This window comes from Macaca nemestrina, chromosome 5, assembly GCF_043159975.1.
Source record: "Macaca nemestrina isolate mMacNem1 chromosome 5, mMacNem.hap1, whole genome shotgun sequence".
In the NCBI taxonomy this organism is placed as follows: domain Eukaryota; kingdom Metazoa; phylum Chordata; class Mammalia; order Primates; family Cercopithecidae; genus Macaca; species Macaca nemestrina.
The window spans coordinates 32,724,121-32,746,399 of NC_092129.1; the positions used below are offsets into that span (position 1 = coordinate 32,724,121).

Here is a 22,279-nt window from a genome sequence, read left to right on the forward strand (position 1 = left end):
ATCTTTCTCTATATATTTATTTATATCAGTAAGAACTTGTGCTTTCCTGTTTTATTCAGTGTTATAATCAATCACAATCTTCATTTTGATTCTCAAGTAATAGGCCTCTGGTTCAGCCAATGAGGGGGCACCTTGAGGTTGGCAATTGTGTCCTTTTGATATGCCCTCATTTTTTTTTTAGCGTTTTATGGGGAAAAAAAAAAAATCTAGTTTTATGTTGTACTTTTCTTGTTCCAGTCCTGGATTGAGCCGTTTATCCAAAGAGCCCCAGTTACTTTTATTGGATAATGGTATTCAGACACCAAAATCTGGATGTTAGGCATATTTACCACCAATATGTTGTTGCTCCCAGGCTCTCTCAGTGGACTATGTGTATGGAACACACACAAACACACATAGACACCTATACACACAGTTTCACCTGTGTTTTTTGTTGAACATTCTCCCTCCCACGCCTGCCCTGCCACACACATAATCTCTGCCATCTCTGCTTTCACCTCCTTCCCTGTGTGGCTGTGCTCCTCACTCCATGCAGACTCAGGCACCCTGCACAAGACCAACCTCTGCCTGGAAGTTCACACACCTAGACCGATAAGGCTCTGATATGCTGCATGGGCCACCCTCTTGCGTGGTCACCCTCTTAATCTCCCGCAGAGTCTGCCTCCCCACCCCCAAGCTTTTCATCTTGTTTGGACTCTGACACCTCACACTATGCCATGTGTCCCTGACAGGTCCCCTTTTCACTACACTTGGGCTCTCATTTCCCAAGGTGGATTGCCTAGTGTGTTGATATTTCACTCGCCCTAGTTGGGCTCCAAAACCCCAGCAGTTCACCTCCACATGTGGACACTCTTCTCCCTGCTCAAGCTCTTACTTCCCACACGGGGTCGTGCCACCCACCGTCCCCATGAAGACAAGCTTCTGAATCTGATTGATTTCTGAGATGCCACACGAGGCTGATACTTTGTGAGACTGCCTCCTCCATCCAGCTCAGGCTCTGACAAGGTCTGTGGGGCCACTGCTGCTTCTCCCCTCTCCCACTGGTGTGGGTCCTACCATGCTCTGACCCACCACAATGGTTATGAGGTGAATTGTCAAGAAAAAAAGAGAAGAAAAGAGAAAAGGCTGAGAAAAAAGAGCTGCACCAGGCTTTCAGCTTGTTTCTTTACCTCTACTATTTCACTGCATCAATCTAACATATATGCCATTGAGAATTTTTTAACCCAAAATGTTACATATAGCTGGGATTAAACTGCTTTCACTTCAAAAGCTTTCAGTGATTTACTGTTGCCTTTGCAATGCAATTTGAATTCAATTTTGAATTCAATTTGCTGTCCAATATGAACATAAACTTTCCAGCTTTTCTTTCCCTGCATTGATATGAATGAGACAGAAAACTTTTATTCTTTAGATGTAAAGCATGTTTTCTAGTCCTATAGCTTTTGTTCTACCTAATTACTGCTAATTGGATTATCTTCCCTTTCATTTCCAACTGTCAAAATAACGTCCATCTTGGAAAATAAGATTTAATGTTACTTCCTCCATAAAATTCTTCTCTTAGCTTCTCCACCAAAAGCAATTATGAATAATAGTAATAATAGCAATGAGTTGTATTAAAAATGTCTCACATGTACTTTACTAGAAATTTCACATCTATTATTCCTGCTCTTTTGTTAGTTCTGAAAATTAATAATTTTCAACTCCAATTTTATTTTATATACAATAACAAAACATCAGCACAGAGAGTTCAGATGACTTGTTCAAATCTTAACAGTCAATAAATAGCAGAGGGGGGATCTGAATCTAGATTCTAGTCTGAATCCAAGGCTAATGCTATTTGCAGTGGGACACAAGCATTGCTCACTACACTTTTCCAGGCACTTTGTCTTTTTCATTTTGAACATAGCACATTTGCATCATACTTTACTTGTTTTGCATATTACTTAAAAGAATAAAAGCTCCTTGAGGACAGGTTCATTCATGTTTAATTTCATATCCCTACCATCAGAGAGCCTTGACCATGGAGAACCCTTAGCACAGAGAAGAATGAACCATGGACTAGGGGGTCAGGAGGACCAGCCTATAATCCTGCTTTGCCACAGGTCACAGGGATATGAAATGATACTTTAAATAGACACTTAACTTCCCTGATCCTAGGATTCTATGTTTCTAAAAGGCTGTGGTGGTAAGACTGTATGACTTTTATCTCTATCCAAATTAAATCCCTGAGTTGTTTGATTTAATGAATAATAACTTTAAACATAAGAGAGTAAAAAAAAAAATCCTATCACATCCATCTTTATCTTTCCATATATTTAAAAGTTTTTTGGCACTTTCAATTTTAATAAACTATTTCATTAAAAGTCAAATTTGATCATTATCTTTAGAGAACTGAAAGGGTACAAAGTTTATTTTGACAAAGAACAATTTGAATTCACTTTTTCCGGTAAACAGCCCTGAAAGCACTTTCTATAGGACTCAAAGAATAAGAAAAACATACTAAAATAGCAACAATTAAAAAGGGGTATTTTAACCTGAAAATGATCTACAACTAATATATATAAATGAACTGGCCCTGTGATACTTGGTTTCATATTTATAATTCAAATATGGCTTAAGACCTAAGTAATGGGTATAGAGTTGGATATATTTTTTCTATTGGATTATAACCGTTCATGAATTTGGGGTTACTAAATTCCTTAGCAGTGTCCTTTTCCATTTATACGTGTTTTTTTTTCCTATCTCCTCTTCATTTTCGTAACGTCTTTGTATTTGCCATGATTGTTGCCTAAACATTTCCTGCATTGTTTTTTGTTTTTTGCTTTGTTTTGTTTTGTTTTTAGAGACAGGGTCTTGCTCTGTTGCCCAAGCTGGAGTGCAGTGGAGTGATCATGGCTCACTGCTGCCTCAAACTCCCGGGCTCAAGTGATCATCCTGCTTCAGCCTCCCAAGTAGTTGTGACTATAGGTGTGTGCCACCATGCCCGGCTAATTTTAAACGTTATTTTGTAGAGATTGGGTCTCACTGTGTTGCACAAGTTGATCTCAAACTCCTGGCCTGAAGGGATCTCTTGCCTCAGCTTCCCAAAGCACTGGGATTACAGGCATGAGCCACCATATCTGGCCATGCTTAAAGTGTCTTTAAAGTTTTTCTGGCTCCTTTACCAGAAGTGTCCATTATTCAGGACACAAGCCCCCCGCCTTCCTTTTTTTTTTTTTTTTTAAATCTTGGAATTAGACTTGTGTAAGCCCCAGCAATGTGGTCTTTCTTTTCCTTTCTTCTCTTTTTCTTCATTTAGATTGTCGCTAATAGTGAGCATAATACTGCAGTTTTGGAATGACCAGTGGATGCCTCTGCGATGTTTCCACTTTGTTTTTCCCTCCCTCTTTCCTCTTTAATTTCTCTGGTTTCCCAGCTTTTTTTCAGCACATAGCTCATGGTTAAGGAGTAGTCAATGAGAAGGGCCTAAGGTCAGGTTTTCAAGGGGCCTAAGGTCAGATTTCTACACTTCCTTAAAATTCTGTTCAATGCTATATCTACTTACCACCACAATTCACAGACTTTATGTCATCATGTATTTTTATTCCTTAATCTTTGTTGTTTTCTTTATCCATACCTGAACATATCTGAAATATGCTTTTTTTTTTTTTTTTGAGATGGAGTCTCACACTATTGCCTGGGCTGGAGTGTAGTGGCACAATCTTGGCTCAATGCAACTTCTGTCTCCTGGGTTCAAGTGATTCTCCCGTCTCCGCCTCATAAGTAGCTGGGATTACAGGTGCCCACTACCACACCCAGCTAATTTTTTGTATTTTTAGTAGAGATGGGGTTTCACTATGTTGGCCAGGCTGGTCTCGAACTCCTGACCTTGTGATCCGCCCGCCTCAGCCTCCCAAAGTCCTGGGATTACAGGTGTGAGCCATGGCACCTGGCCAGAAATATGCTTTTAAATACCTGTTCTTATTTACTCAAGTAAGAGTTTGAAAACCTGAACTGCATACATATTGGGTGTAGAAAGATAGTAAAATTATGGTATTATATAAGCTGGTATACAATCTGAACGGCAAATGACTAAATGAGCTGTCATTTCTTAGAAGGTTCTAAAGATTGTTTTCAAGAAATCCTATTCAGAAGTGTTCAAATAAAGTAGGCCCATATTCTCTACTTAGAGAAGGATTTGGGGGAGATACAGGCTATGGGTGACTTTATCCTATGTTATAACTCTTTATCTTAAGGAGGTCCTTAAATCATCACTCAGATTTCTCTCTTAGTGTCAATAATTAATTTTCTAATTATTTTTCATACATCCAAATTTTCTACTTCTTTAATTGTATGTATAATTTTTGGGATTTTTCTCTAATTTCTTCAAATATTCTTTTAACTAGCCCTTGAGACACTTGATATAGATATTGTACAGAAAAGAGTTAACGTAGCAGGACTAAGACTGAAATTCTTGGAAAGGGCTGCTTGCAAAGTTGACCTTGGCCTGATGTCCGGGAACTCGGATTTGGGAGGGTTCCCATCATTCCCTGAGAAGAGCGGTTCATTGTGCCTAAATTGTGCCTTATGCTAAAAGTCTAGTTTCCTTCTGGGAGTAGGGAATCTTGGCAGATGCTAGCAGGAAGGGGTTCATGTGACTAGTCCCCACTAAAAACCTTAGGAACTGAGTCTCTAATAAGCTTCCTTGATAGACAACATTTCACATGTGCTGTCCCAATTCCGTCCTGGAGAAATTAAGCATGTCGTGTATGATTCCATAGGAAGAGGCTTCCTCTGAACTTTGTCCATGTGACTTCTCCCTGTCCTTATTCTGCTTTGTATCCTTTCCCTGTAATAAGTCATAGCCATGAGAACAGGACAACTCACAGGATGACCGAGTCCTCCTTGTGAATCACCAAATCTGAGGGTAGTCTCGGGAACCCCTGAGACAGATGCCTTTCTAGATAATATAATATTTAAATCATAATACATCTATATAGTTACTGCATATACCTTTTAACTTTTATTAGTTATTTTATCTCTTTTTTACAAATTAAACAATACAGTGTATATTCTTTGTTGTCTGGCTTTCACTCAAATGATGTTTGTTATACTTATATATATTATTTTGTGTAGTCATAGTTTGTATTCTTTGCTTTAGAGCATGGCATTATGTGAATATACCCAACTTATTTATCTAGTCTACTAATAGTTGTTGCTGGGCTGTTTCTAGTTTGTTGCTTTTATAAATAGTGCTGCTATAAATTTTGTACTACATGTTTTTGGGTGTATTGACATACATATTTCTTTGGTGAGTATCCCAGGAATGGAATTGTTAGGACATAGGTTAGTTTACTTTCAGTCCGTTTTGCTAGACAGTTTTCCAAAGTGGTTGTACAAATTTATACCCCCACCAGCAGGATGGTATGATATTTCCAGTTATTTTACATCCTTCTTAAGGCTTGGTATTTTCTACAATTTTTCATTTTACTAATTTTAGTATAGGTGTACTGGAATCACATTGTGGTTCCAATTTGTATTTTCTTGTTGAACACCATCTCATAGGTTAATTGATCATTTTGTATTTCCTTTTCTCTTAAGTGTCTGCTCAAGTGTTTTCTCCATTTTCTACTGGGTTGTCTCTTGTCTCGCACTAGTTTTAATACTTTTTCAATACGTTTTTGATATGCCCTATTTCAGATATATTTATTATAAGTATATTTTCTCCTCTGTAAATTCTGTTTTACTCTCATAATGGTATCTTTTGACAAGAAAGAGGTCTTAAGTAGAATTTATCATTTATTCCTTTTGTTCAGCATATTTCTGTCTTCTATCTAAGAAATCTTTGCCTATTATGTTTTTAAAAAAATTGTTGAAATTTTTATTTTTTTTTTGGTGGAGGATGCAGGCATCAATCTTTGCCTGTTGTAACATCATAAAAGGTGTTCTCCTATATTCTTCTAAAAGCTATATTGTTATAACTCTTACATGTAGCTGTATATTTTTTATATAGTGTGAGTTAGGGGTCAAGATATAATGTCTTCCATATAGATATGGAAAAAGTACCATTTATTGAAAAGAGTATCCGTTCCCCTCTTCCCTACAGTTTTACCTTTGCCATAAAAAATGGTGAACGTGTGTGTGTGCATCTATTACTGGAGTTTCTCTTTCACTGGTCAGAATTTTTATTCCTATGCTATTACTACACTGTCTTAATTACTATAACTTTATCATAGGCCTTGATAACATCCAGGAACTGTATTTAGATTTAAGAGTAGCCTTGCATATTCTTATTCCTTTGCATTTTCATATTGTCTTTAGAATCAGATTGTCATTTTTTTTAACAAAATTGGGATTTTGAATGCTTTAAATCTACACATTAATGTAGGAGAACTGACATTTTGCCAATATTGAATCTTCTAATCCATGAACATGGTGTGTCTTCCCATTAATTTAGGTATTGTTTAATTTCTCTCAATAAGGTTTTGTAGTGTTCAGTGCAGAGGTGTAACCTATCTTTCACCAGACATATTCCTACTCTAATTTTTAAAGATATATTATAAATGGCATCATCTTAAAATACTGTTTTGTTGCTGCTTCGCTACTGATTTTTGAATATTGATGATATAACCACCCACCTTAGTGAATTTTTCTTCTGAAATGGATTATAAATTATTTCCTTTAGGTTGTACCAATTTATGTTTTTCCAGTCTCTTCTAAGTATGTGATTACAGCATTAAAAATTAGGTTAGAAACTCTATCCTTTCCACAGTTAACAGTGACAGTTTGATCAGTTTATGAATGAATGTCATCACTTCTCTCCTGTAGACGTGGCCATAAATGTAAGGTACCTGCAACAGGCTTCTCAGGAAAGAGAGGGTAATAGGTCAGAAATCTCATAAAACAGTTTAATTTCTATAATAGCAAAATGCTTGAATCATCTTCAGGTCAGTTCTATTTTTTCCATTTCTCTCTTTATCCTAGCATCCCAGTTACTATCATTCTGTCAAAAATAATTAGACTAGTAATATTTCATATGCAAACAATAATAGTTTGCTACTTTTAAAGCAAAGAAATATTTAACTTCCATCTAACTTGGGGTTGGGATGAAAATAGTGATCATGAACCTTTGAAGGTCCTCAACTCATATCTTTTCTGTTTCGGTGACTTGGCTATTTCTCTAAGAACATGGTGGAGAAGAGTCTACTTATACTAGCAATGAGAGCAGAAAGAGAAGTTCCAGGGTCTAACTTGAAGTGAATTAAGATGAAACCAGTCAGACACAGTATATTCCAGATATACAGTAGTAATGGGCGGACTGTCACCAACTTTGAGAATTCAAAATGTTGGCCGGGCGCGGTGGCTCACTCCTGTAATCCCAGCACTTTGGGAGGCCGAGACGGGCGGATCACGAGGTCAGGAGATCGAGACCATCCTGGCTAACACGGTGAAACCCCGTCTCTACTAAAAAATACAAAAAAATTGGTCAGGCGAGGTGGTGGCACCTGTAGTCCCAGCTACTCGGGAGGCTGAGGCAGGAGAATGGCGTAAACCTGGGAGGCGGAGCTTGCAGTGAGCTGAGATCCGGCCACTGCACTCCAGCCTGGGCAACAGAGCGAGACTCCATCTCAAAAAAAAAAAAAAAAAAAAAAGAAAAAAGAAAAAAAGAATTCAAAATGTTGGGAAAAGATGAATGTTGAAAATTGTATGTGTTACTCCTTTTAAATTTCTAGTTTTGATCTTACGCTTGAGAACTATAAAAATATTCAGAACTATTATTTCTACTTTGACTGTAAAATTTAAAGACATCCACCAATGAAGTCAGGGTTCCCCATTAGCAAAACATGGTACATTCTTATGCTACTTAGTTATGTCCATCCTTATGACACTTGATAGAATTTTAATCTCTCATCATAATGTCCTGCATCCCAAATTTAAGTAATAAGAGGTAATAATAGCTAGATTCCCTTTGGACTCTGTTGTTGTGGAAAGTCAGGGACCCCAAATGGAGGGACCAGCTGGAGCTGCGGCCGACGAACATAAATTGTGAAGACTTCATGGACATTTACCAGTTCCCAAATAATACTTTCATAATTTCTTACGCCTGTCTTACTTTAATCTCTTAATCCTGTTATCTTTATAAGCTGAGGATGTATGTCACCTCAAGGCCACTATGATAATTGTGTTAACTATACAAATTGATTGTAAAACGTGTGTTTGAACAATATGAAATCAGTGCACCTTGAAAAAGAACAGTAGAACAGCGATTTTAGGGAACAAGGGAAAACAACCATAAGGTCTGACTGCCTGCAGGGTCGGGAAAAATAGAGTCATATTTTTCTTCTTGGAGACAGCCTATAAATGGACGTGCAAGTAGGGAAGACATCACTAAATTCTCTTCCTAGCAAGGATTAATGCTCTGGGAAAGGCATGCATTCCTAGGGGGAGGTCTATAAACGGCCGCTCTGGGAGTGTTTGTCCTATGCAGTTGAGATAAGGACTGAAATATGCCCTGATCTCCTGCAGTACCCTCAGGTTTACTAGGATGGGGTAAAACCCTGCCCTGGTAAATTTGACGTCAGACCAGTTCTCTGCTCTTGAACCCTATTTTCTGTTGTCTAAGATGTTTATCAAGACAATAGGTGCACCGCTGAACACAGACCCTTATCAGTAATTCTGCTTCTGCCCTTTGTCTTGTGATCTTTGCTTTTGCCCCTTGCTTTGTGATCTTTGTTGGACCCTTATCAGGAGTTTGAGATTTTGCCCTTAGAAGCATGCGATCTTTGTTCTCCTTTTTGTCCTTTGAAGCATGTGATCTTGTGACCTACTCCCTGTTCTTGCACTCTCTCCCCTTTTGAAATCCTTAATAAAACTTGCTGGCTTTAAGGCTCAGGTGGGCATCATGGTCCTATCGATATGTGATATCACCCTGGAGGCCCAGCTGTAAAATTCCTCTCTTTGTATTCTTTCTCTCTTTTGTTTTTTGAGATGGAGTCTCCCTCTGTCACCCAGGCTGGAGTGCAGCGGTGCGATCTCAGCTCACTGCAAGCTTCGCCTCCCGGGTTCACGCCATTCTGCCTCAGCCTCCCAAGTAGCTGGGACTACAGACACCCCCCACCATGCCCAGCTAATTTTTTTGTCTTTTTAGTAGAGATGGGATTTCACTGGGTTAGCCAGGATGGTCTCAATCTCCTGATCTCATGATCCGCCTGCCTCAGCCTCCCAAAGTGCTGAGATTACAGGTGTGAGCCACCATGTCCAGTCTGTACTCTTTCTCTTTATTTCTCAGCTAGCCAACACTTATGGGAAATAGAAAGAACCTACATTGAAATATTAGGGGCAGGTTCCCCTGATACTCTGTGCTCTAATACATCAACTCATTCATTCTGGTTAACTCACTTGAATAGGTCCTTCACACTGAAATGTGAGTACCAGGAAAGCAAAGAAGCTATAGAATATAGTCATAAGAATAGCAGTGATTACAATGAAAAGACAATTTGAGCTAAACTGTCTTCCTATCACAGAATTCAGCAGAAGAAAACTCATTTGAATAAAACCGATATAGACCCAGACTAGGACTCAATTTCATTTAATTCACATTAGTTTATAGATAATATTTTTAACTGCTTTGTTACTAAAATAAAGTCTTAGCTTTGGTAAAAGTATTCTATATTAGAATATGACATATATATCACAATATAAATTCACAGTTAAAGAAATAAAAACAACTCTAGTTAGTTAATAAATTTGTCTTAACTCACATATAAACACTTTTCATAATTGCAGACAGTACTGTAACTTGTTTGATTAAACATGAAAGCTGAAGCATCTACCTTACATTTTGTTCAAATTCAATTATCAACTCAACAAATATTTATTGTATCTAATACGACTCTCACTCTGTACTTGTCCCTGGCATATAGTGATGTATACATATGTATATATAGAGAGAGCTTCAAACTTGGCTAAATAAGCATTTTCTTTTTGTTTTAGTAAAATGTTTTATTTTCTATAAAGATGATACGAATATGTAACAATGAACTCTGGTTTCTCCATATAAAATACAACTTTTTCTAAATAAAGGGGTTAGAAAAACAATTTCCAGAGAAAGACAGAGTGAGCAAGAGAGACACACATTTCGTTCAAGGTACTTTGTCCCAGACTACATTTGGAATGTTTATAACTATTCATTTTAAGTTTTCAAAAAAATGAGAAAAAAGCAACAGACTATTGCATATGGCCTGAACAGAAAATTTGTGTGGTAAAAGGTCACACTGCAAACTGGAATGTCTTATGGAGGGACACCAGAACTAAGTTCTTTTCAGCAAAACTGATCTAAATACAAAGAATATTAGGAAAGGAAGGTTCCAGCTCTTCAGTATGCACAACTGACACTGGAAAGAGGGTCGGGGCAGGGCAGGAGAGGGTCTGACTGTAGGACAGGTAGAACACAAGACTTGCCCGTAGGAGTCATCCAGGATGAAGAAAGGTCCTTTCTACGCCCTTTCCATTCAGCCCAGGGATTCCTGGGCAGGGTTGTCCTTCTCATTGAAAGTGGCTTATGTACTGAAAATGCACCTTGTCCCATAGAAGGAAACTTTCACTGAAGCTAGCAAGGGGAGCCTTTCAAACTCCAGACTCCCCTATAATATACTCAGTGCTGTTTCTAACTCTGGTCATGCAATTTTTAATGTTTAATTCATTTTTTAATACTGAGAAATACCTTACCTATCTACCTACATATCCACACACAAATTTATAAGAGTAAAGTGCACACATTTTAAACATACAGTTCAACAGATTTTTACCTACATATGCACCTGTGAAATACTGAATCGTTCCTTCACCAGAAGGTTCTTTCATGCCTCTTCCCAGTCATATGATTATGCTATTTTGACTCTTAAATGTGTCTTGAAAATGCCCTGTCAGAAAACTTTTTATTTTCATATTGAAAAATTTCACACCAAAGCTGACCATACTTGCATGTTAGTTTAAAATGTAGTCAGGCAATAAGTTGATGCTACTTTAATAAATGCAGTAGTTTTCCGTTTTCATTTCATTTCATTTCTTTTTTTTGTTTGTTTTCTTTTGAGACAGAGTCTCACACTGTCACCCAGACTGGAGGGCAATGGTGCAATCATAGCCCACTGAAGCCTCAAATTCCTAGGCTGAAGCAATCCTCCCGTCTTCCAAGTAGCTGGAGCTACAGGTGCATGTCGCCATGCCTGGCTAATTTTTTTTTTTAGTTTTTGTAGAAACAGGGTTGGCTTTTCATATGTGGAAAAAATGCTAACTGTTCAGAGAAGAAAATATATTAGATCTGGTCAGAAACATTAAAAAACAAACCAACAAAAGAACTCTTAGTTTCTCCCCTGTTCTCACAACCTCAGTCATGAACATTTAGTTTTGTTTTTATACATATTTCATTCATAACTGTCTAACCTAAATTATGTCCCTCTTAAGTATAAAATTATTAGTATAATGATAAGATAGTTAACACATGTACTATTTATAATATGCTAAGCACTATTTAAGCACTTCATATATATTTTATTTTATTATTTTAGAGACAGGGTCTCACTCTGTCACCCAGGTTGGAGTACAGTGGCACGGTCATAGCTCACCGCACACTGAAACTTCTGGGCTTAAGCGATGCTCCCGCTGCAGCCTTCCAAGTACCTGGGACCACAGGCGAGCTCCAGCAAGCCCGGCTAGTATTTATTTTATTTTATTTTCAGTAGAAACAGGGTCTTGCTATGTTGCCCACGCTGGTATCAAACTCTTGGCCTCAAGCTATCCTCCCACTTTGGTGTTGCAAAGTGCCAGGAGCCACCGTGTCTGGCCTATATATGTTATTTTAATCCTCACAACAATAAAAAGGTGTAGGTACTCTAATATTTAATTTTTGGAATGAAGGTTTACATCATTTTCTCAATACTAAAAAACTCCTAAGGGACACAGTCAATATTTGAAATCAGATAGTACAAGGCCAGAGTCCTTTCTCTTACTCAGTACATCACACTGCATTACTGAGACCCAGAAGTGTAGCAGAACTAGATTATTAGACAAATAATGAACTATGTTTTTTACCACTTCAAAGTTTCTGGCAATTATTTTATGCCACATGGTAAGACTGTTTCCAGGATCTCAATCCTCCTGTAGTTTAAATATCATGTGGTATTTGTCATTTTTAAAATTTGTATTGAGAGAGAGAAAAGAACACAGACATCTCAGGCAAGAGCAAATAATGAAATAACTGAATAAAAAAGTTATGTTAGGATAATATATAGCTATCATTTCTCAGTTACAGAAACATAGCATGACATATCTAAAGAACTTCAGAGGTCAATGTGGGACCCTTTTGCAATTTTGGTTCTACTTTAAATCTGGAAAAAGACAGGTGATATAGACCTAAATGCCTTCTTCTATTATCTTTCAAAAATTTCAACTCTCGTTCCTAATCCATAAGCTAAAGTAAAATCCTTATACATCATATGTATCTGTGTATATTCTCTTTAATAATTGCTTTTTAAAATAAAACTATCAAAAGGAATCTTCATATGTGAATTGAAAAAAGTATATATTTTCTCTTCCACAAAGCTTCTTTATTACTCGCAAGAGTTAAGGAGAAAGTCTTTCTTTATTGCCTTACAAATCAGGAGTAAAGCACAAATGCTGATTGAGCAGACTGATGACTAGATGGAGAAAAATAATGAAAGGAAAGTTGCCAGTACAAACAGAATATTGCCATTCATTTTTACCCCAAATGAATCAACTACTGGTCACAAATGTGGATGTGCTACTAATTCCGGCAACAAACACCCAAAGAACCAACCCTCTGAGGAGGCCCACGTCTGCATGCAGACAACTTTTTCATGTTTCTCTTGCTAGAACACACCAAGTAGCAATTTCTCCTTTGTTGGCATAATCAGGTAACTCTTAAATGAAGAATCAAAAACACAGAGAATGCAGGAGACTTTCCCCGACTTGGAACTCTAAATACTCATTCAAAGATGCAAATGTTTTCTCTTGTCAAAGAAACTAAACAGCTAAGTCATAATATGCCTGGTCAGGAGGAATTGCCCTGACTATTAGCTAGCCATCACAGATCTGATTTCTCACAGTAAGTTTAAAAAAAAAGTAAATGATCTTCAATCTAACTGCACTACTGATGAAGATATGGACCAGTCTCTATCCCTATAATCTTATATAAGCATGAATTAGCTTGGTTTTACATTTGATTACCTATGATGGAAAGTAATAGAGGTTTTTAAACAAGTGACTTGCTATTTTCATCTGCTATTCCTGACCTTTTCCTAAGATATTGGTTGATCAGCAGCACAAGACTATTCAGACACTAAATGGCAGAAATAAGTCCTTCTAAGGTTTTCTAGATCTTTCCTATTATCATAACAAGATTCCTTCAGTCAAGTACTAGAGGATGGGAAGTAGCACGCCAATACTTGTTAAAGACACCCAAGTGAGTCACAGAACTAACTGTAATAGAAATGCCATATTTAATTAGCCCTGAAGCAGGGAACAAAGTCCTTCCATTTTAGAAAGGTGGTGAGTGTAGTTAAAACAAGCAAAAAACGCAAACCTCTTACCTTTTGTAGCAATGCGTACACACTGGGTTTTAGTTTCCTGATAGAGGAAAAATGAAAAAAAAAAGAGTCAATATATAGATAATGTTTCCTGTTTCATAAACTATAATTATTATAAAGATCCATCTGGGGTCATAAAAAGGGATTATAAACAACAGAATTTTAATATTAAGAAAACTTTTAAAAATATGCCTCCCTAGGGATACTTAAAAATATAAAATAAGAACTTTGAAAAATATTTTAGTTTTTATAGAGATGTAAATATCTGTTTTTACCTCGCAATGAAACAGGTTAGTTTGTGACAAGTAGTATAGCATTCTATTTTCATATACAGTACTTTGTAAACTATCAGAAAGAAAAATGTATTTGCAAAAGTAATAAAAATCAGGTCCAAATATAAATTTAATTTTCATCTGAGAACTGTAGACTCAGACCAAAGCTGAACATTATATACTTTCATTTGGATCTCAGCATGACTAAAGAGCTAAATGATAGCAGTTAGAAAGATTATCAAAACATTGCATCATAGTTGCGGTGTAATTTATCTCTTCTTTCTTCCTTTTAATTTAGCTATTAGGAGTTAAATGTTTCTCAGCATAGATAATTTTCCTCCTCTTGCTAGACAGAGCGGATATACAAAGTAGAAGCAGTAGGAAAGGACAAGAAAAAATGTCATTATTATTTTTAATGCTGTAGGGTGACAGTAGGAGACACATGTCCCCACCAGCTACTTTTGGCCCCACTCTTCCTCCTTTAGGACTTAGTTGAGTCAGTGTACATCCTTGAATATACAAGAGGTGAGAAAAGGTATCGAAGCCAGTAAACAAAACAGAGGTGATCTGTTTGCAAGATGCATTTATAACTCCATCTTGAGTAGTTCTATATGTTGATAATTTATAAAAGAGTTTACAATTTCCACTTAAGCATTTTTTAAAATTATTTTTAAATTAAAATAAAGCAGTGAGGGGGGAGTTAGTAATTAAAAATAAAATTTTGCACTTCTATTACTTGTGGCCTGAGACCTTCATGGTAACCTACAAGAGATTATTTCACATTCCCATAAAGGCCCAAAAGGATTTTCATTTCCTAAAAGCAATTGCTGTTAACTTTCTGTTGGCATTACCAATCTCTGTTGGTAGAAGCCACATCAACTTTAAAACTCTTTGCTGCCGGACTCAGTGGCTTACGCCTGTAATCCCAGCACTTTGGGAGGCCGAGGCAGGTGGATCACAGGTCAGGAGGTCGAGACCATCCTGGTTAACATGGTGAAACCCCATCTCTACTAAAAATACAAGAAAAGTAGCCGGTCGTGATGGCGGGCGCCTGTAGTCCCAGCCACTCGGGAGGCTGAGGCAGGAGAATGGTGAGAACCTGGGAGGCAGCTGCAGTCAGCTGAGATCGCACCACTGTACTCCAGCCTGGGCGACAGAGTCAGACTCCGTCTAAAAAAAAAAAAAAAAAAAAACTATTTGCCAAGATAACTGTGAAATACATTGTTGCTATTCTGTACTTTGACTAAACCACAATTGTAGATATATTAACAATTGGAAGAGAAAATTCATATCAAGAAGCTTTTAAAGAATGCAGACATTCATTAACACTCCTCTGGTATAACAGACCAAATAACCAAAGTTAATTTGGAAGCTCTCTAAAGATGAAAACCCTCAGACAAAACTATACTTCCTGCTCAATGCTACATTATACCCAGAATAGACTAATAACTTCCGTAGTGTTCTGTTTTTAGAGCAGCTCAGTTGTAACAGTGGTATGGAATGATGCGTGGGCAGGAAGTGGACACTAGACTACTCTCTAAAGACCCCTGTTCTTTAGAGGTAAACCAGAAGAGGAGAAGAGTATCTTCAACCATGAGCAGCCTCTGACTTTGGAGAACATCTTAGAAGATGCTGTGACCTTTTTCTTTGCTACCTACAAGCCAACCATATAGGCAAGCAAACAACAAAGCTTTCATTCAAAAGCAGTTAATCAATACCCAAAGCTCTCACGGCCCCTGCATAAATGCAAACGGATTGTTATGTCTTCCAATTAAACTCTTCCAAGATATAATATACTGATGCAATTGTATATCATGTAGCACTCCCAGGTGCTCACCTTAGGGACTCAATTACATAAACCCAGCAATTTCCTATACGCCTTCAAGTCCATTAAAATGTCATCATTCTATTGGATTTTGAATTGTGAATATTTCTATCCTCAACATTTGTTTTCCCTCTATCTCTGTCTGCCAATAAATAAATAAATAAACAAATAACAGTAAGTTTTAGGAAAGAAAATTTTCCAAAGAGAACAGCATGAGGCATGAAAGGCCAGGTTGTTTTCTCACGTACGGAACTGCTGGTCATTTCTAACGTCCTGTTGTGTTTTCCTCTTCAATATTCATTTGGGATCAGCGGCAGTGTTCAAAAACAACTGTGTCCAAAATGGGAAAAGGAGGGGCAACCAGGGAAACAGAGAGAAGCCTTCTGTAATGGCTCAGCAGCCAGTCATCGCCAGGCTGCCTTTTGTTTAGGTTCCGTCAGATATACCACAGGCGCCCTATTACTTTGTAATCAGAGGATTGTTACTTGTTATTTACTATTTGGCTTGAAAACCCTGAAAAGTTTATAAGGTTTTATTAGCCTGCTGTGGAACACGCATTCTGTTTATCCTGCAGTAAATTTAATCTCTTGAAGTGTGCCACCACTGAGCAAGGCAGACAGAACAATGCCGGATCGTTACTGGGGGTGGAGTCCCGGCAGCAGCACACCCACCTTTTCAAATCATTTTACTCTCAATTGCTATTGTGGGCTTTCCTGAGGAAGCCTCCAGTAGAAGCAGTTACTAGGAAACAGGAACCCTGTGGAATGGAACTGGCGTGCGGCCTCAGCCCTACAGGAGGCCCCAAACTGTGCACACTGTGGAGAACAAAACCCCCTACATGCAAATTTTCTTTTTCTTTCTTTCTTTTTTTTTTCTTGACAGATGCTACTGAGTATTTATAAAATTTGACTTCAGCTTTTCTTCAAAGCAGGGAAAAAGCAAATCCTGGAGGAAGCTCACCTTCTCCACACTGCTCATTGCCTGGAAATAGATGTTGTATCCTTTGCGTGGAGCCAAAGGAGGGTTCCAAAAGCCTTGGTAGGTCCGATTGTCACCCACAGTGAATGGGGCAGGCTCAGGCAGGTTTCCTGGGGGAAGTTCTGCAGCAAAGTAATAGGGTGCACCCCCACTCATGGCATTTTGGTATGTGACAGGAACCTGGTAGCATTCCATGGCTCCTGCTTCTCTCTTGGTTCGGTGTGGGTGCAGTTCTTCCACAACAATCTGATAAGCACTTTGGGGAAAAGAAAAAAAAAAACGATAACACATCAACACATATATACACACATATTTAGAGATTTGAGATACTAAGTTTTTTTTTTTTTTTTTAAAGGAACAAAGGGTTTAAGGGGTTGACTATTAACAGACAACATTTCAAAGTATTTAAAGTCAGTCTTAACCTGCTACACTCTTTTCAGCTATTTCGCAATAAAATAAAAAATTCACATAGATGCTGCTGTCCCTAACATCACCGTAGTTACAAAGAAACTGATAAAAATAAGAACAATCACCTTAGGACTTTCAACATTTTCAAATGTTGAGGAATGAGCCACCCTAATAAGGATTCTGACATTAACCAGAGACACATCATAGATTCAGTTCTTTGTCTGATATTTTTAAATGTTTAAAGTTAACATTTTCCCTTGAAATGAGAGTACAGAAAGTCCAGCTCCAAGGTCTAACAGAATGACTGCCTCAGGGCGGTGCTAGAAGCACCCATTTGTGGTTGTCACAGCCATAGAGACAGAATGTACTGACAGGCTTCTCCACCTCTTGACCTTGCCATGGCATCTACATTGGCTCAGAGCTATGTAGATCTAAAATACAAGTGACATGCGGCAATACGGGCACAGATGGACAGAAATCTGTCCTCACAACCGAAATAGACCGCCTCCTTCTTCTGGAGTTGTTAATAATAAAATGTTACAAATTGTAGAAACAGATGGCATTTGGCCTATTAAAGCTCTAACCTAAACCTTCTGATATCTTTAAGTCTTAAAACTTTTCTATAATTGCAATTACTTTACAGAGGAGAGAGAAAACAAAACAAAACAAAACAAAACAAAAACACAACAACAACAACAACAACCAAAACGCAAATTTAAAATAAAGATCCCCCTGATCTCTACCAATATTTTTTAACAACTCTGAAACTGGTATATTAATAATATTCTTTTTTAGTAGAAAATTCTTTAGGTTAAAATTTTTTCAGGTAAAATATTACCATGAAAGTTGACATAATTATATTTTATATATTATAAATATATTTTAAAATGCTTTAAAATTCCTAAAATTCTGGAAAAGTATATGTGGTATCTCATGTAAGTTGAACATAAATTGTATGTAGGGCTGCATATTGATATTCAGTGGATCTCCAGGAGGAATAGAATATATTCTTTAAAAGATTTCCATGAAAAAGAAAGAGGTGGGTAGGTAGAGGGGAGTGGGAAGGAGAGGGGAATGGAGAAATATATATATATATATATAAAGAGAGAGAGAGAGAGAGAGAGAGAGATACACTGAACATGTGTCTATGAAAATTAAAACAGTTTAGACTCTGGTATAAAATTCTAATTTAATATAAACTCTTATACCTACAAATAAAAGATCTTCATAGATTAAACAAAAGGACATCAAAAGAAAGAGTTAAATCATAATTTAATTGATAAAGATTTTCTTTTCTTCCTAATTATTCAAGCTCCCATTTTCCATTAAAATATTGCTAATAAATCAGTAGGTTGGTATCCATCTCGTTTCCTATAAAAAGTGAACAGAACTTGTAGTAGTGTCAGAAATTCAGATTTGAGCAAGCAAGGCAGAAGTCTATGTTATTTCAAATTATATGTGCTGCATCATTCCCTATACCTCTGCCAAGTTGGGTTGCTAAGCTTCTAAGTATGCTACTGACAAGATGCATGGTCTCTGAGGCATCCATGGAGCAGGCGCTTGTCAATTTTAAGATATAGAAAATACATAAGCATAGCCCTGGAGAAAGAAGAGAATGATCATAGTTGACATATGCTATGTTTTATTTTAAATTTATAATTCATATTTGTATATTATACATTTGCCTGTCCTGTGGATGTATCCACATATGCATATAAACTGCCTCATACATGCTCTCCAAACAAATGTAACCTTATATTCTTGCCCTAAAGAATAATAATGATAATTACCTATCCTTGTTAATCATTAATCTAATCCTTAAAAATAGATTCCTCATTAATTATCCCATACCTTTAGAAAAAAAAAAAACAGAAAATCTAGTGAATGTTCAATCTTAACTAATTCTATTACATTGACAGAGATTCTACATAACAAATTAAGGATACTTCATGCAAGACAGCTTGTCTATTCAGATCTATGAGGAGCAAAGTAAACTGCCAGTGTTGGAGAAGAGTGAAGGAAGAAACGGTGCAATAGGTTCCTTGGGAAAGAGCCTTAAGTATGGTGCCATAGAAAATAAAGATCAACGCCTTGGGTTGAACTTTCAGATTTGGCCCTATTCTCAATGAAATGGAAGATAAATTATTTCAATTTTATAAGTTCTAAAATACAAGTGACATACTTGTTTCATAAAGAATAAATTAAGAAAATGATTTCCACATATATACAAATATAAATTACAGTGCAATGCACTTTAATCTTATGTATCTTTTCTCTACCAATATTATGCATTTATTCTTTGAATGGTCATTACGGAAATGAAGTATTATATTTTTGTTACTATTGAAACTGAAGCAGAGAAATTGAGCTCCATTAAAACTTAAACCAGGAGCCTCACTTTGTTCATTCTCTACTTTATACTATAGTGTTACCAACTGAATATTTGTGCCCCATTCCCCCAGAATTCATGTTAAAACCCTAGTTCTCAAAGTGATAGTATTTGGAGATGGGGCCTTTGGAAAATAATTAGATTTAGAAGAGGGGCCCTCATCAAGAACCAGATCCGAGAGCACCTGGATCTTGGACTTCCCAGCCTCCAGAACTGTGAGAAATATTTCTTGTTTAAGCCACCTAATACTTTGTAATAGCATCCTCAGCAGATTAAGACATATACATACAAAAAGACTTCTGAGAACTGGCTTCCAAGCATACTTTCTAAAACATTCTTTGCATGATGAGTGACATTAGATGGAAAGCTAGTTGGAGATAACCTGATCATCCCACTCTACCTCTTCCACTCTACCACCAGCTATACCAGGAGAAACGTCTTCATGATATAACATTCACCTCAGTTTCTAGATATTTTTTAACCTCAGATATGTTTAACTCCAAAAGCTGATACAATAGCCATTACATTTTCACATGTTATACTTACTTAAATGCCCATTATCCCATTTGAAACCACACTTGAATATATGGTTTCAAATAGGATAATAGGCATTTAAGTGTTTGTGAAATGAATACACCGCTTTTGCCTTTTCTGTTTTTTTTTTGCTTAGGACATTTCCAATATATTTTTTTTTCTTTCTTCATGAAAGTACATTTTTCACCTGAAAAATCCTGAACATTATTTGAAGAGTAAGAATTTTCTCAATTACCTTTCTTCCTGTGACATTGTATCCATTAATTCATTTTCATTCAACAATTATATATTTAATAGTTATCACGCAGGCTCTGAGGACAGAGAGGTTTAAAAAAAAAAACAAAAAAACCTGGCTTTCACGGACCTTATATTCACTTTTATTTATTGAAATTTCTAGTGTTCTACCATTTTTAGAATGCTTTCTGCCCGTCTCAAGTTTGATACAGTTTAAAACAACAACAAAACTAAAATATATACTTTCTTTTAAACTCTGTCCACTTACGAACCTGTGACTGTCCATGGTAAGCTTTTAAAATGACTGAGACAGCTACCCAGAAGTAGATCTTCAGAGTCTTTTAAAGTCATCTCTCATATTCTCTTTTGCTATTATACCCAAACCAAACTGAAATTGTACTACTTTTCTATAACATCACCCAGAAATACCCCTTTCAGTTTAAAATCTTGATACACACCTGTCTGCTGTACTGCTATCTTTCCGTTCTGGACCTCCTCAGCATGCTACCTTTTCAGGATACTGAAAATATGAAAAGTACCTTTCCTTGTACCAGTATCCCTCAAAATCCTCTATTGGAATTTTACTCTCCTTAGTTGAGCTCAGTCTTTAGTAGGTGTCTTTCTGAATGCATCACTTTGTGTATCTATTTCTACCTTTTTTCATGCCCATTGAAGAGGCATTTTTATAACTCATACAGAGATCAATTGTAATCATGGTGAATCTTTAAGAAGTATTTACATTTAGTGAAAAACAGCTATAAAAATAACAGAAAGTCACAATAGTCCATGTTTAAAAGAAACTATCTTTACTTCATTGTTCAATCTGAGAGGTTGTTCTCTAATCACATTTCCAATTTTTAAATCTGTTTCTGTCCTTGTTATTTTCTTATTTATCAATACAAATTTATTAAAAGACAGAAATAAGAAATGAGAAATCGCATTAGAAGTGAGTTGACTAATTACATGAAATGGGCTTGTGCTTCTTCATTCTTCTGGTTGTCTAATTACCTAATGGTACTAAACTCTAGCTAGATCTAAATATTATGTGAGCTTAGTACTTTAGCAATTAAAAATATTCCAAAATCATCGTAATATTTTTAATAACTCTACGCATAGTTCATATATTCCCCATTCCTTTTAATAAACTTCAAAAATATTTCTGTTAAATTTAAATTATGTTAAATCAATATATGGGTTCATGAATTTTCATTCATTACACAAAATATGACTTCCTTATTTTTTAAAAAATTAAAATGACGTACTTTACCACATTATATGGATGTTTCTCAACTTATGATGGGGTTATGTCCCAATAAACCCATTACGAGTTGAAAATATTGTAAATTGAAATGCATATAATACACCTAACCTACTGAACATCATAGCTTAGCCTAGCCTAGCCTACCTTAAATGTGCTCAGAACATTTACATTACCTTACAGTTGGCAAAATCATCTAATACAAAACCTGTTTTATAATAAAGTGTTTGATATCTCATGTATTACATATCACTAGCCCAGTATAATATCAACATTCAAAATTTGAAGTACATTCAAATTTCAATGGTTTTGCATCATCATTTTAAAGAAAAATCATAGACTGAACCATCAAAAGTTGAGGATCGTTTGTAATCTAATTTGATTAAACATTGGTATGTAGTCATTTTTTTTTTTGGTTTTAGAGAGGCCAAATAATGACTTCTCATCATATAATTTCCCGTTAGTTGTAAGACTAAGAAAGAAAATGGATAAGGGGATTTTGCCGTTAACTCAAAAAGAGACTATGTGATACATACGGTAGATAGTATTCTTAATTTAATGCTTACAAAGTATGAGGCTGAACCCCAAATTATCTATAATGGCCTGCCATAGATTTTTTTAAAAACCCATTACTAAGTAAATACTCTGTGAACATGGTTATAGTTTTAGCTTGCACAACCTCTTGGTGATAGCAAAATAACAAGTTATACAGTGGTATATAAACAACCTCAAATTTAATCTAAAATGTCTTCTTAAGGCTTTAGGAGAAATTATCTAGCTCCAGTATTTTACTGTTTC

At 36.4% G+C, this 22,279-nt stretch overlaps 1 protein-coding gene across 14 annotated transcripts in view; it reads right to left on the reverse strand.

Annotated features, from left to right (window-relative positions):
- Nucleotides 1–22,279, reverse strand: part of LOC105465585 (protein tyrosine phosphatase receptor type K) — a 558,841-nt gene that overhangs the window by 88,375 nt on the left and 448,187 nt on the right. For all 14 annotated transcript variants that reach the window (XM_071096434.1, XM_071096427.1, XM_071096433.1 and 11 more), the window contains exons 12-13: nt 16,641–16,914; nt 13,587–13,623 (exon numbers count right to left, since the gene is read on the reverse strand). In XM_071096434.1, the coding sequence (XP_070952535.1) occupies nt 13,587–13,623; nt 16,641–16,914 (311 nt within the window). The remainder of the gene's footprint in view (nt 1–13,586; nt 13,624–16,640; nt 16,915–22,279) is intronic.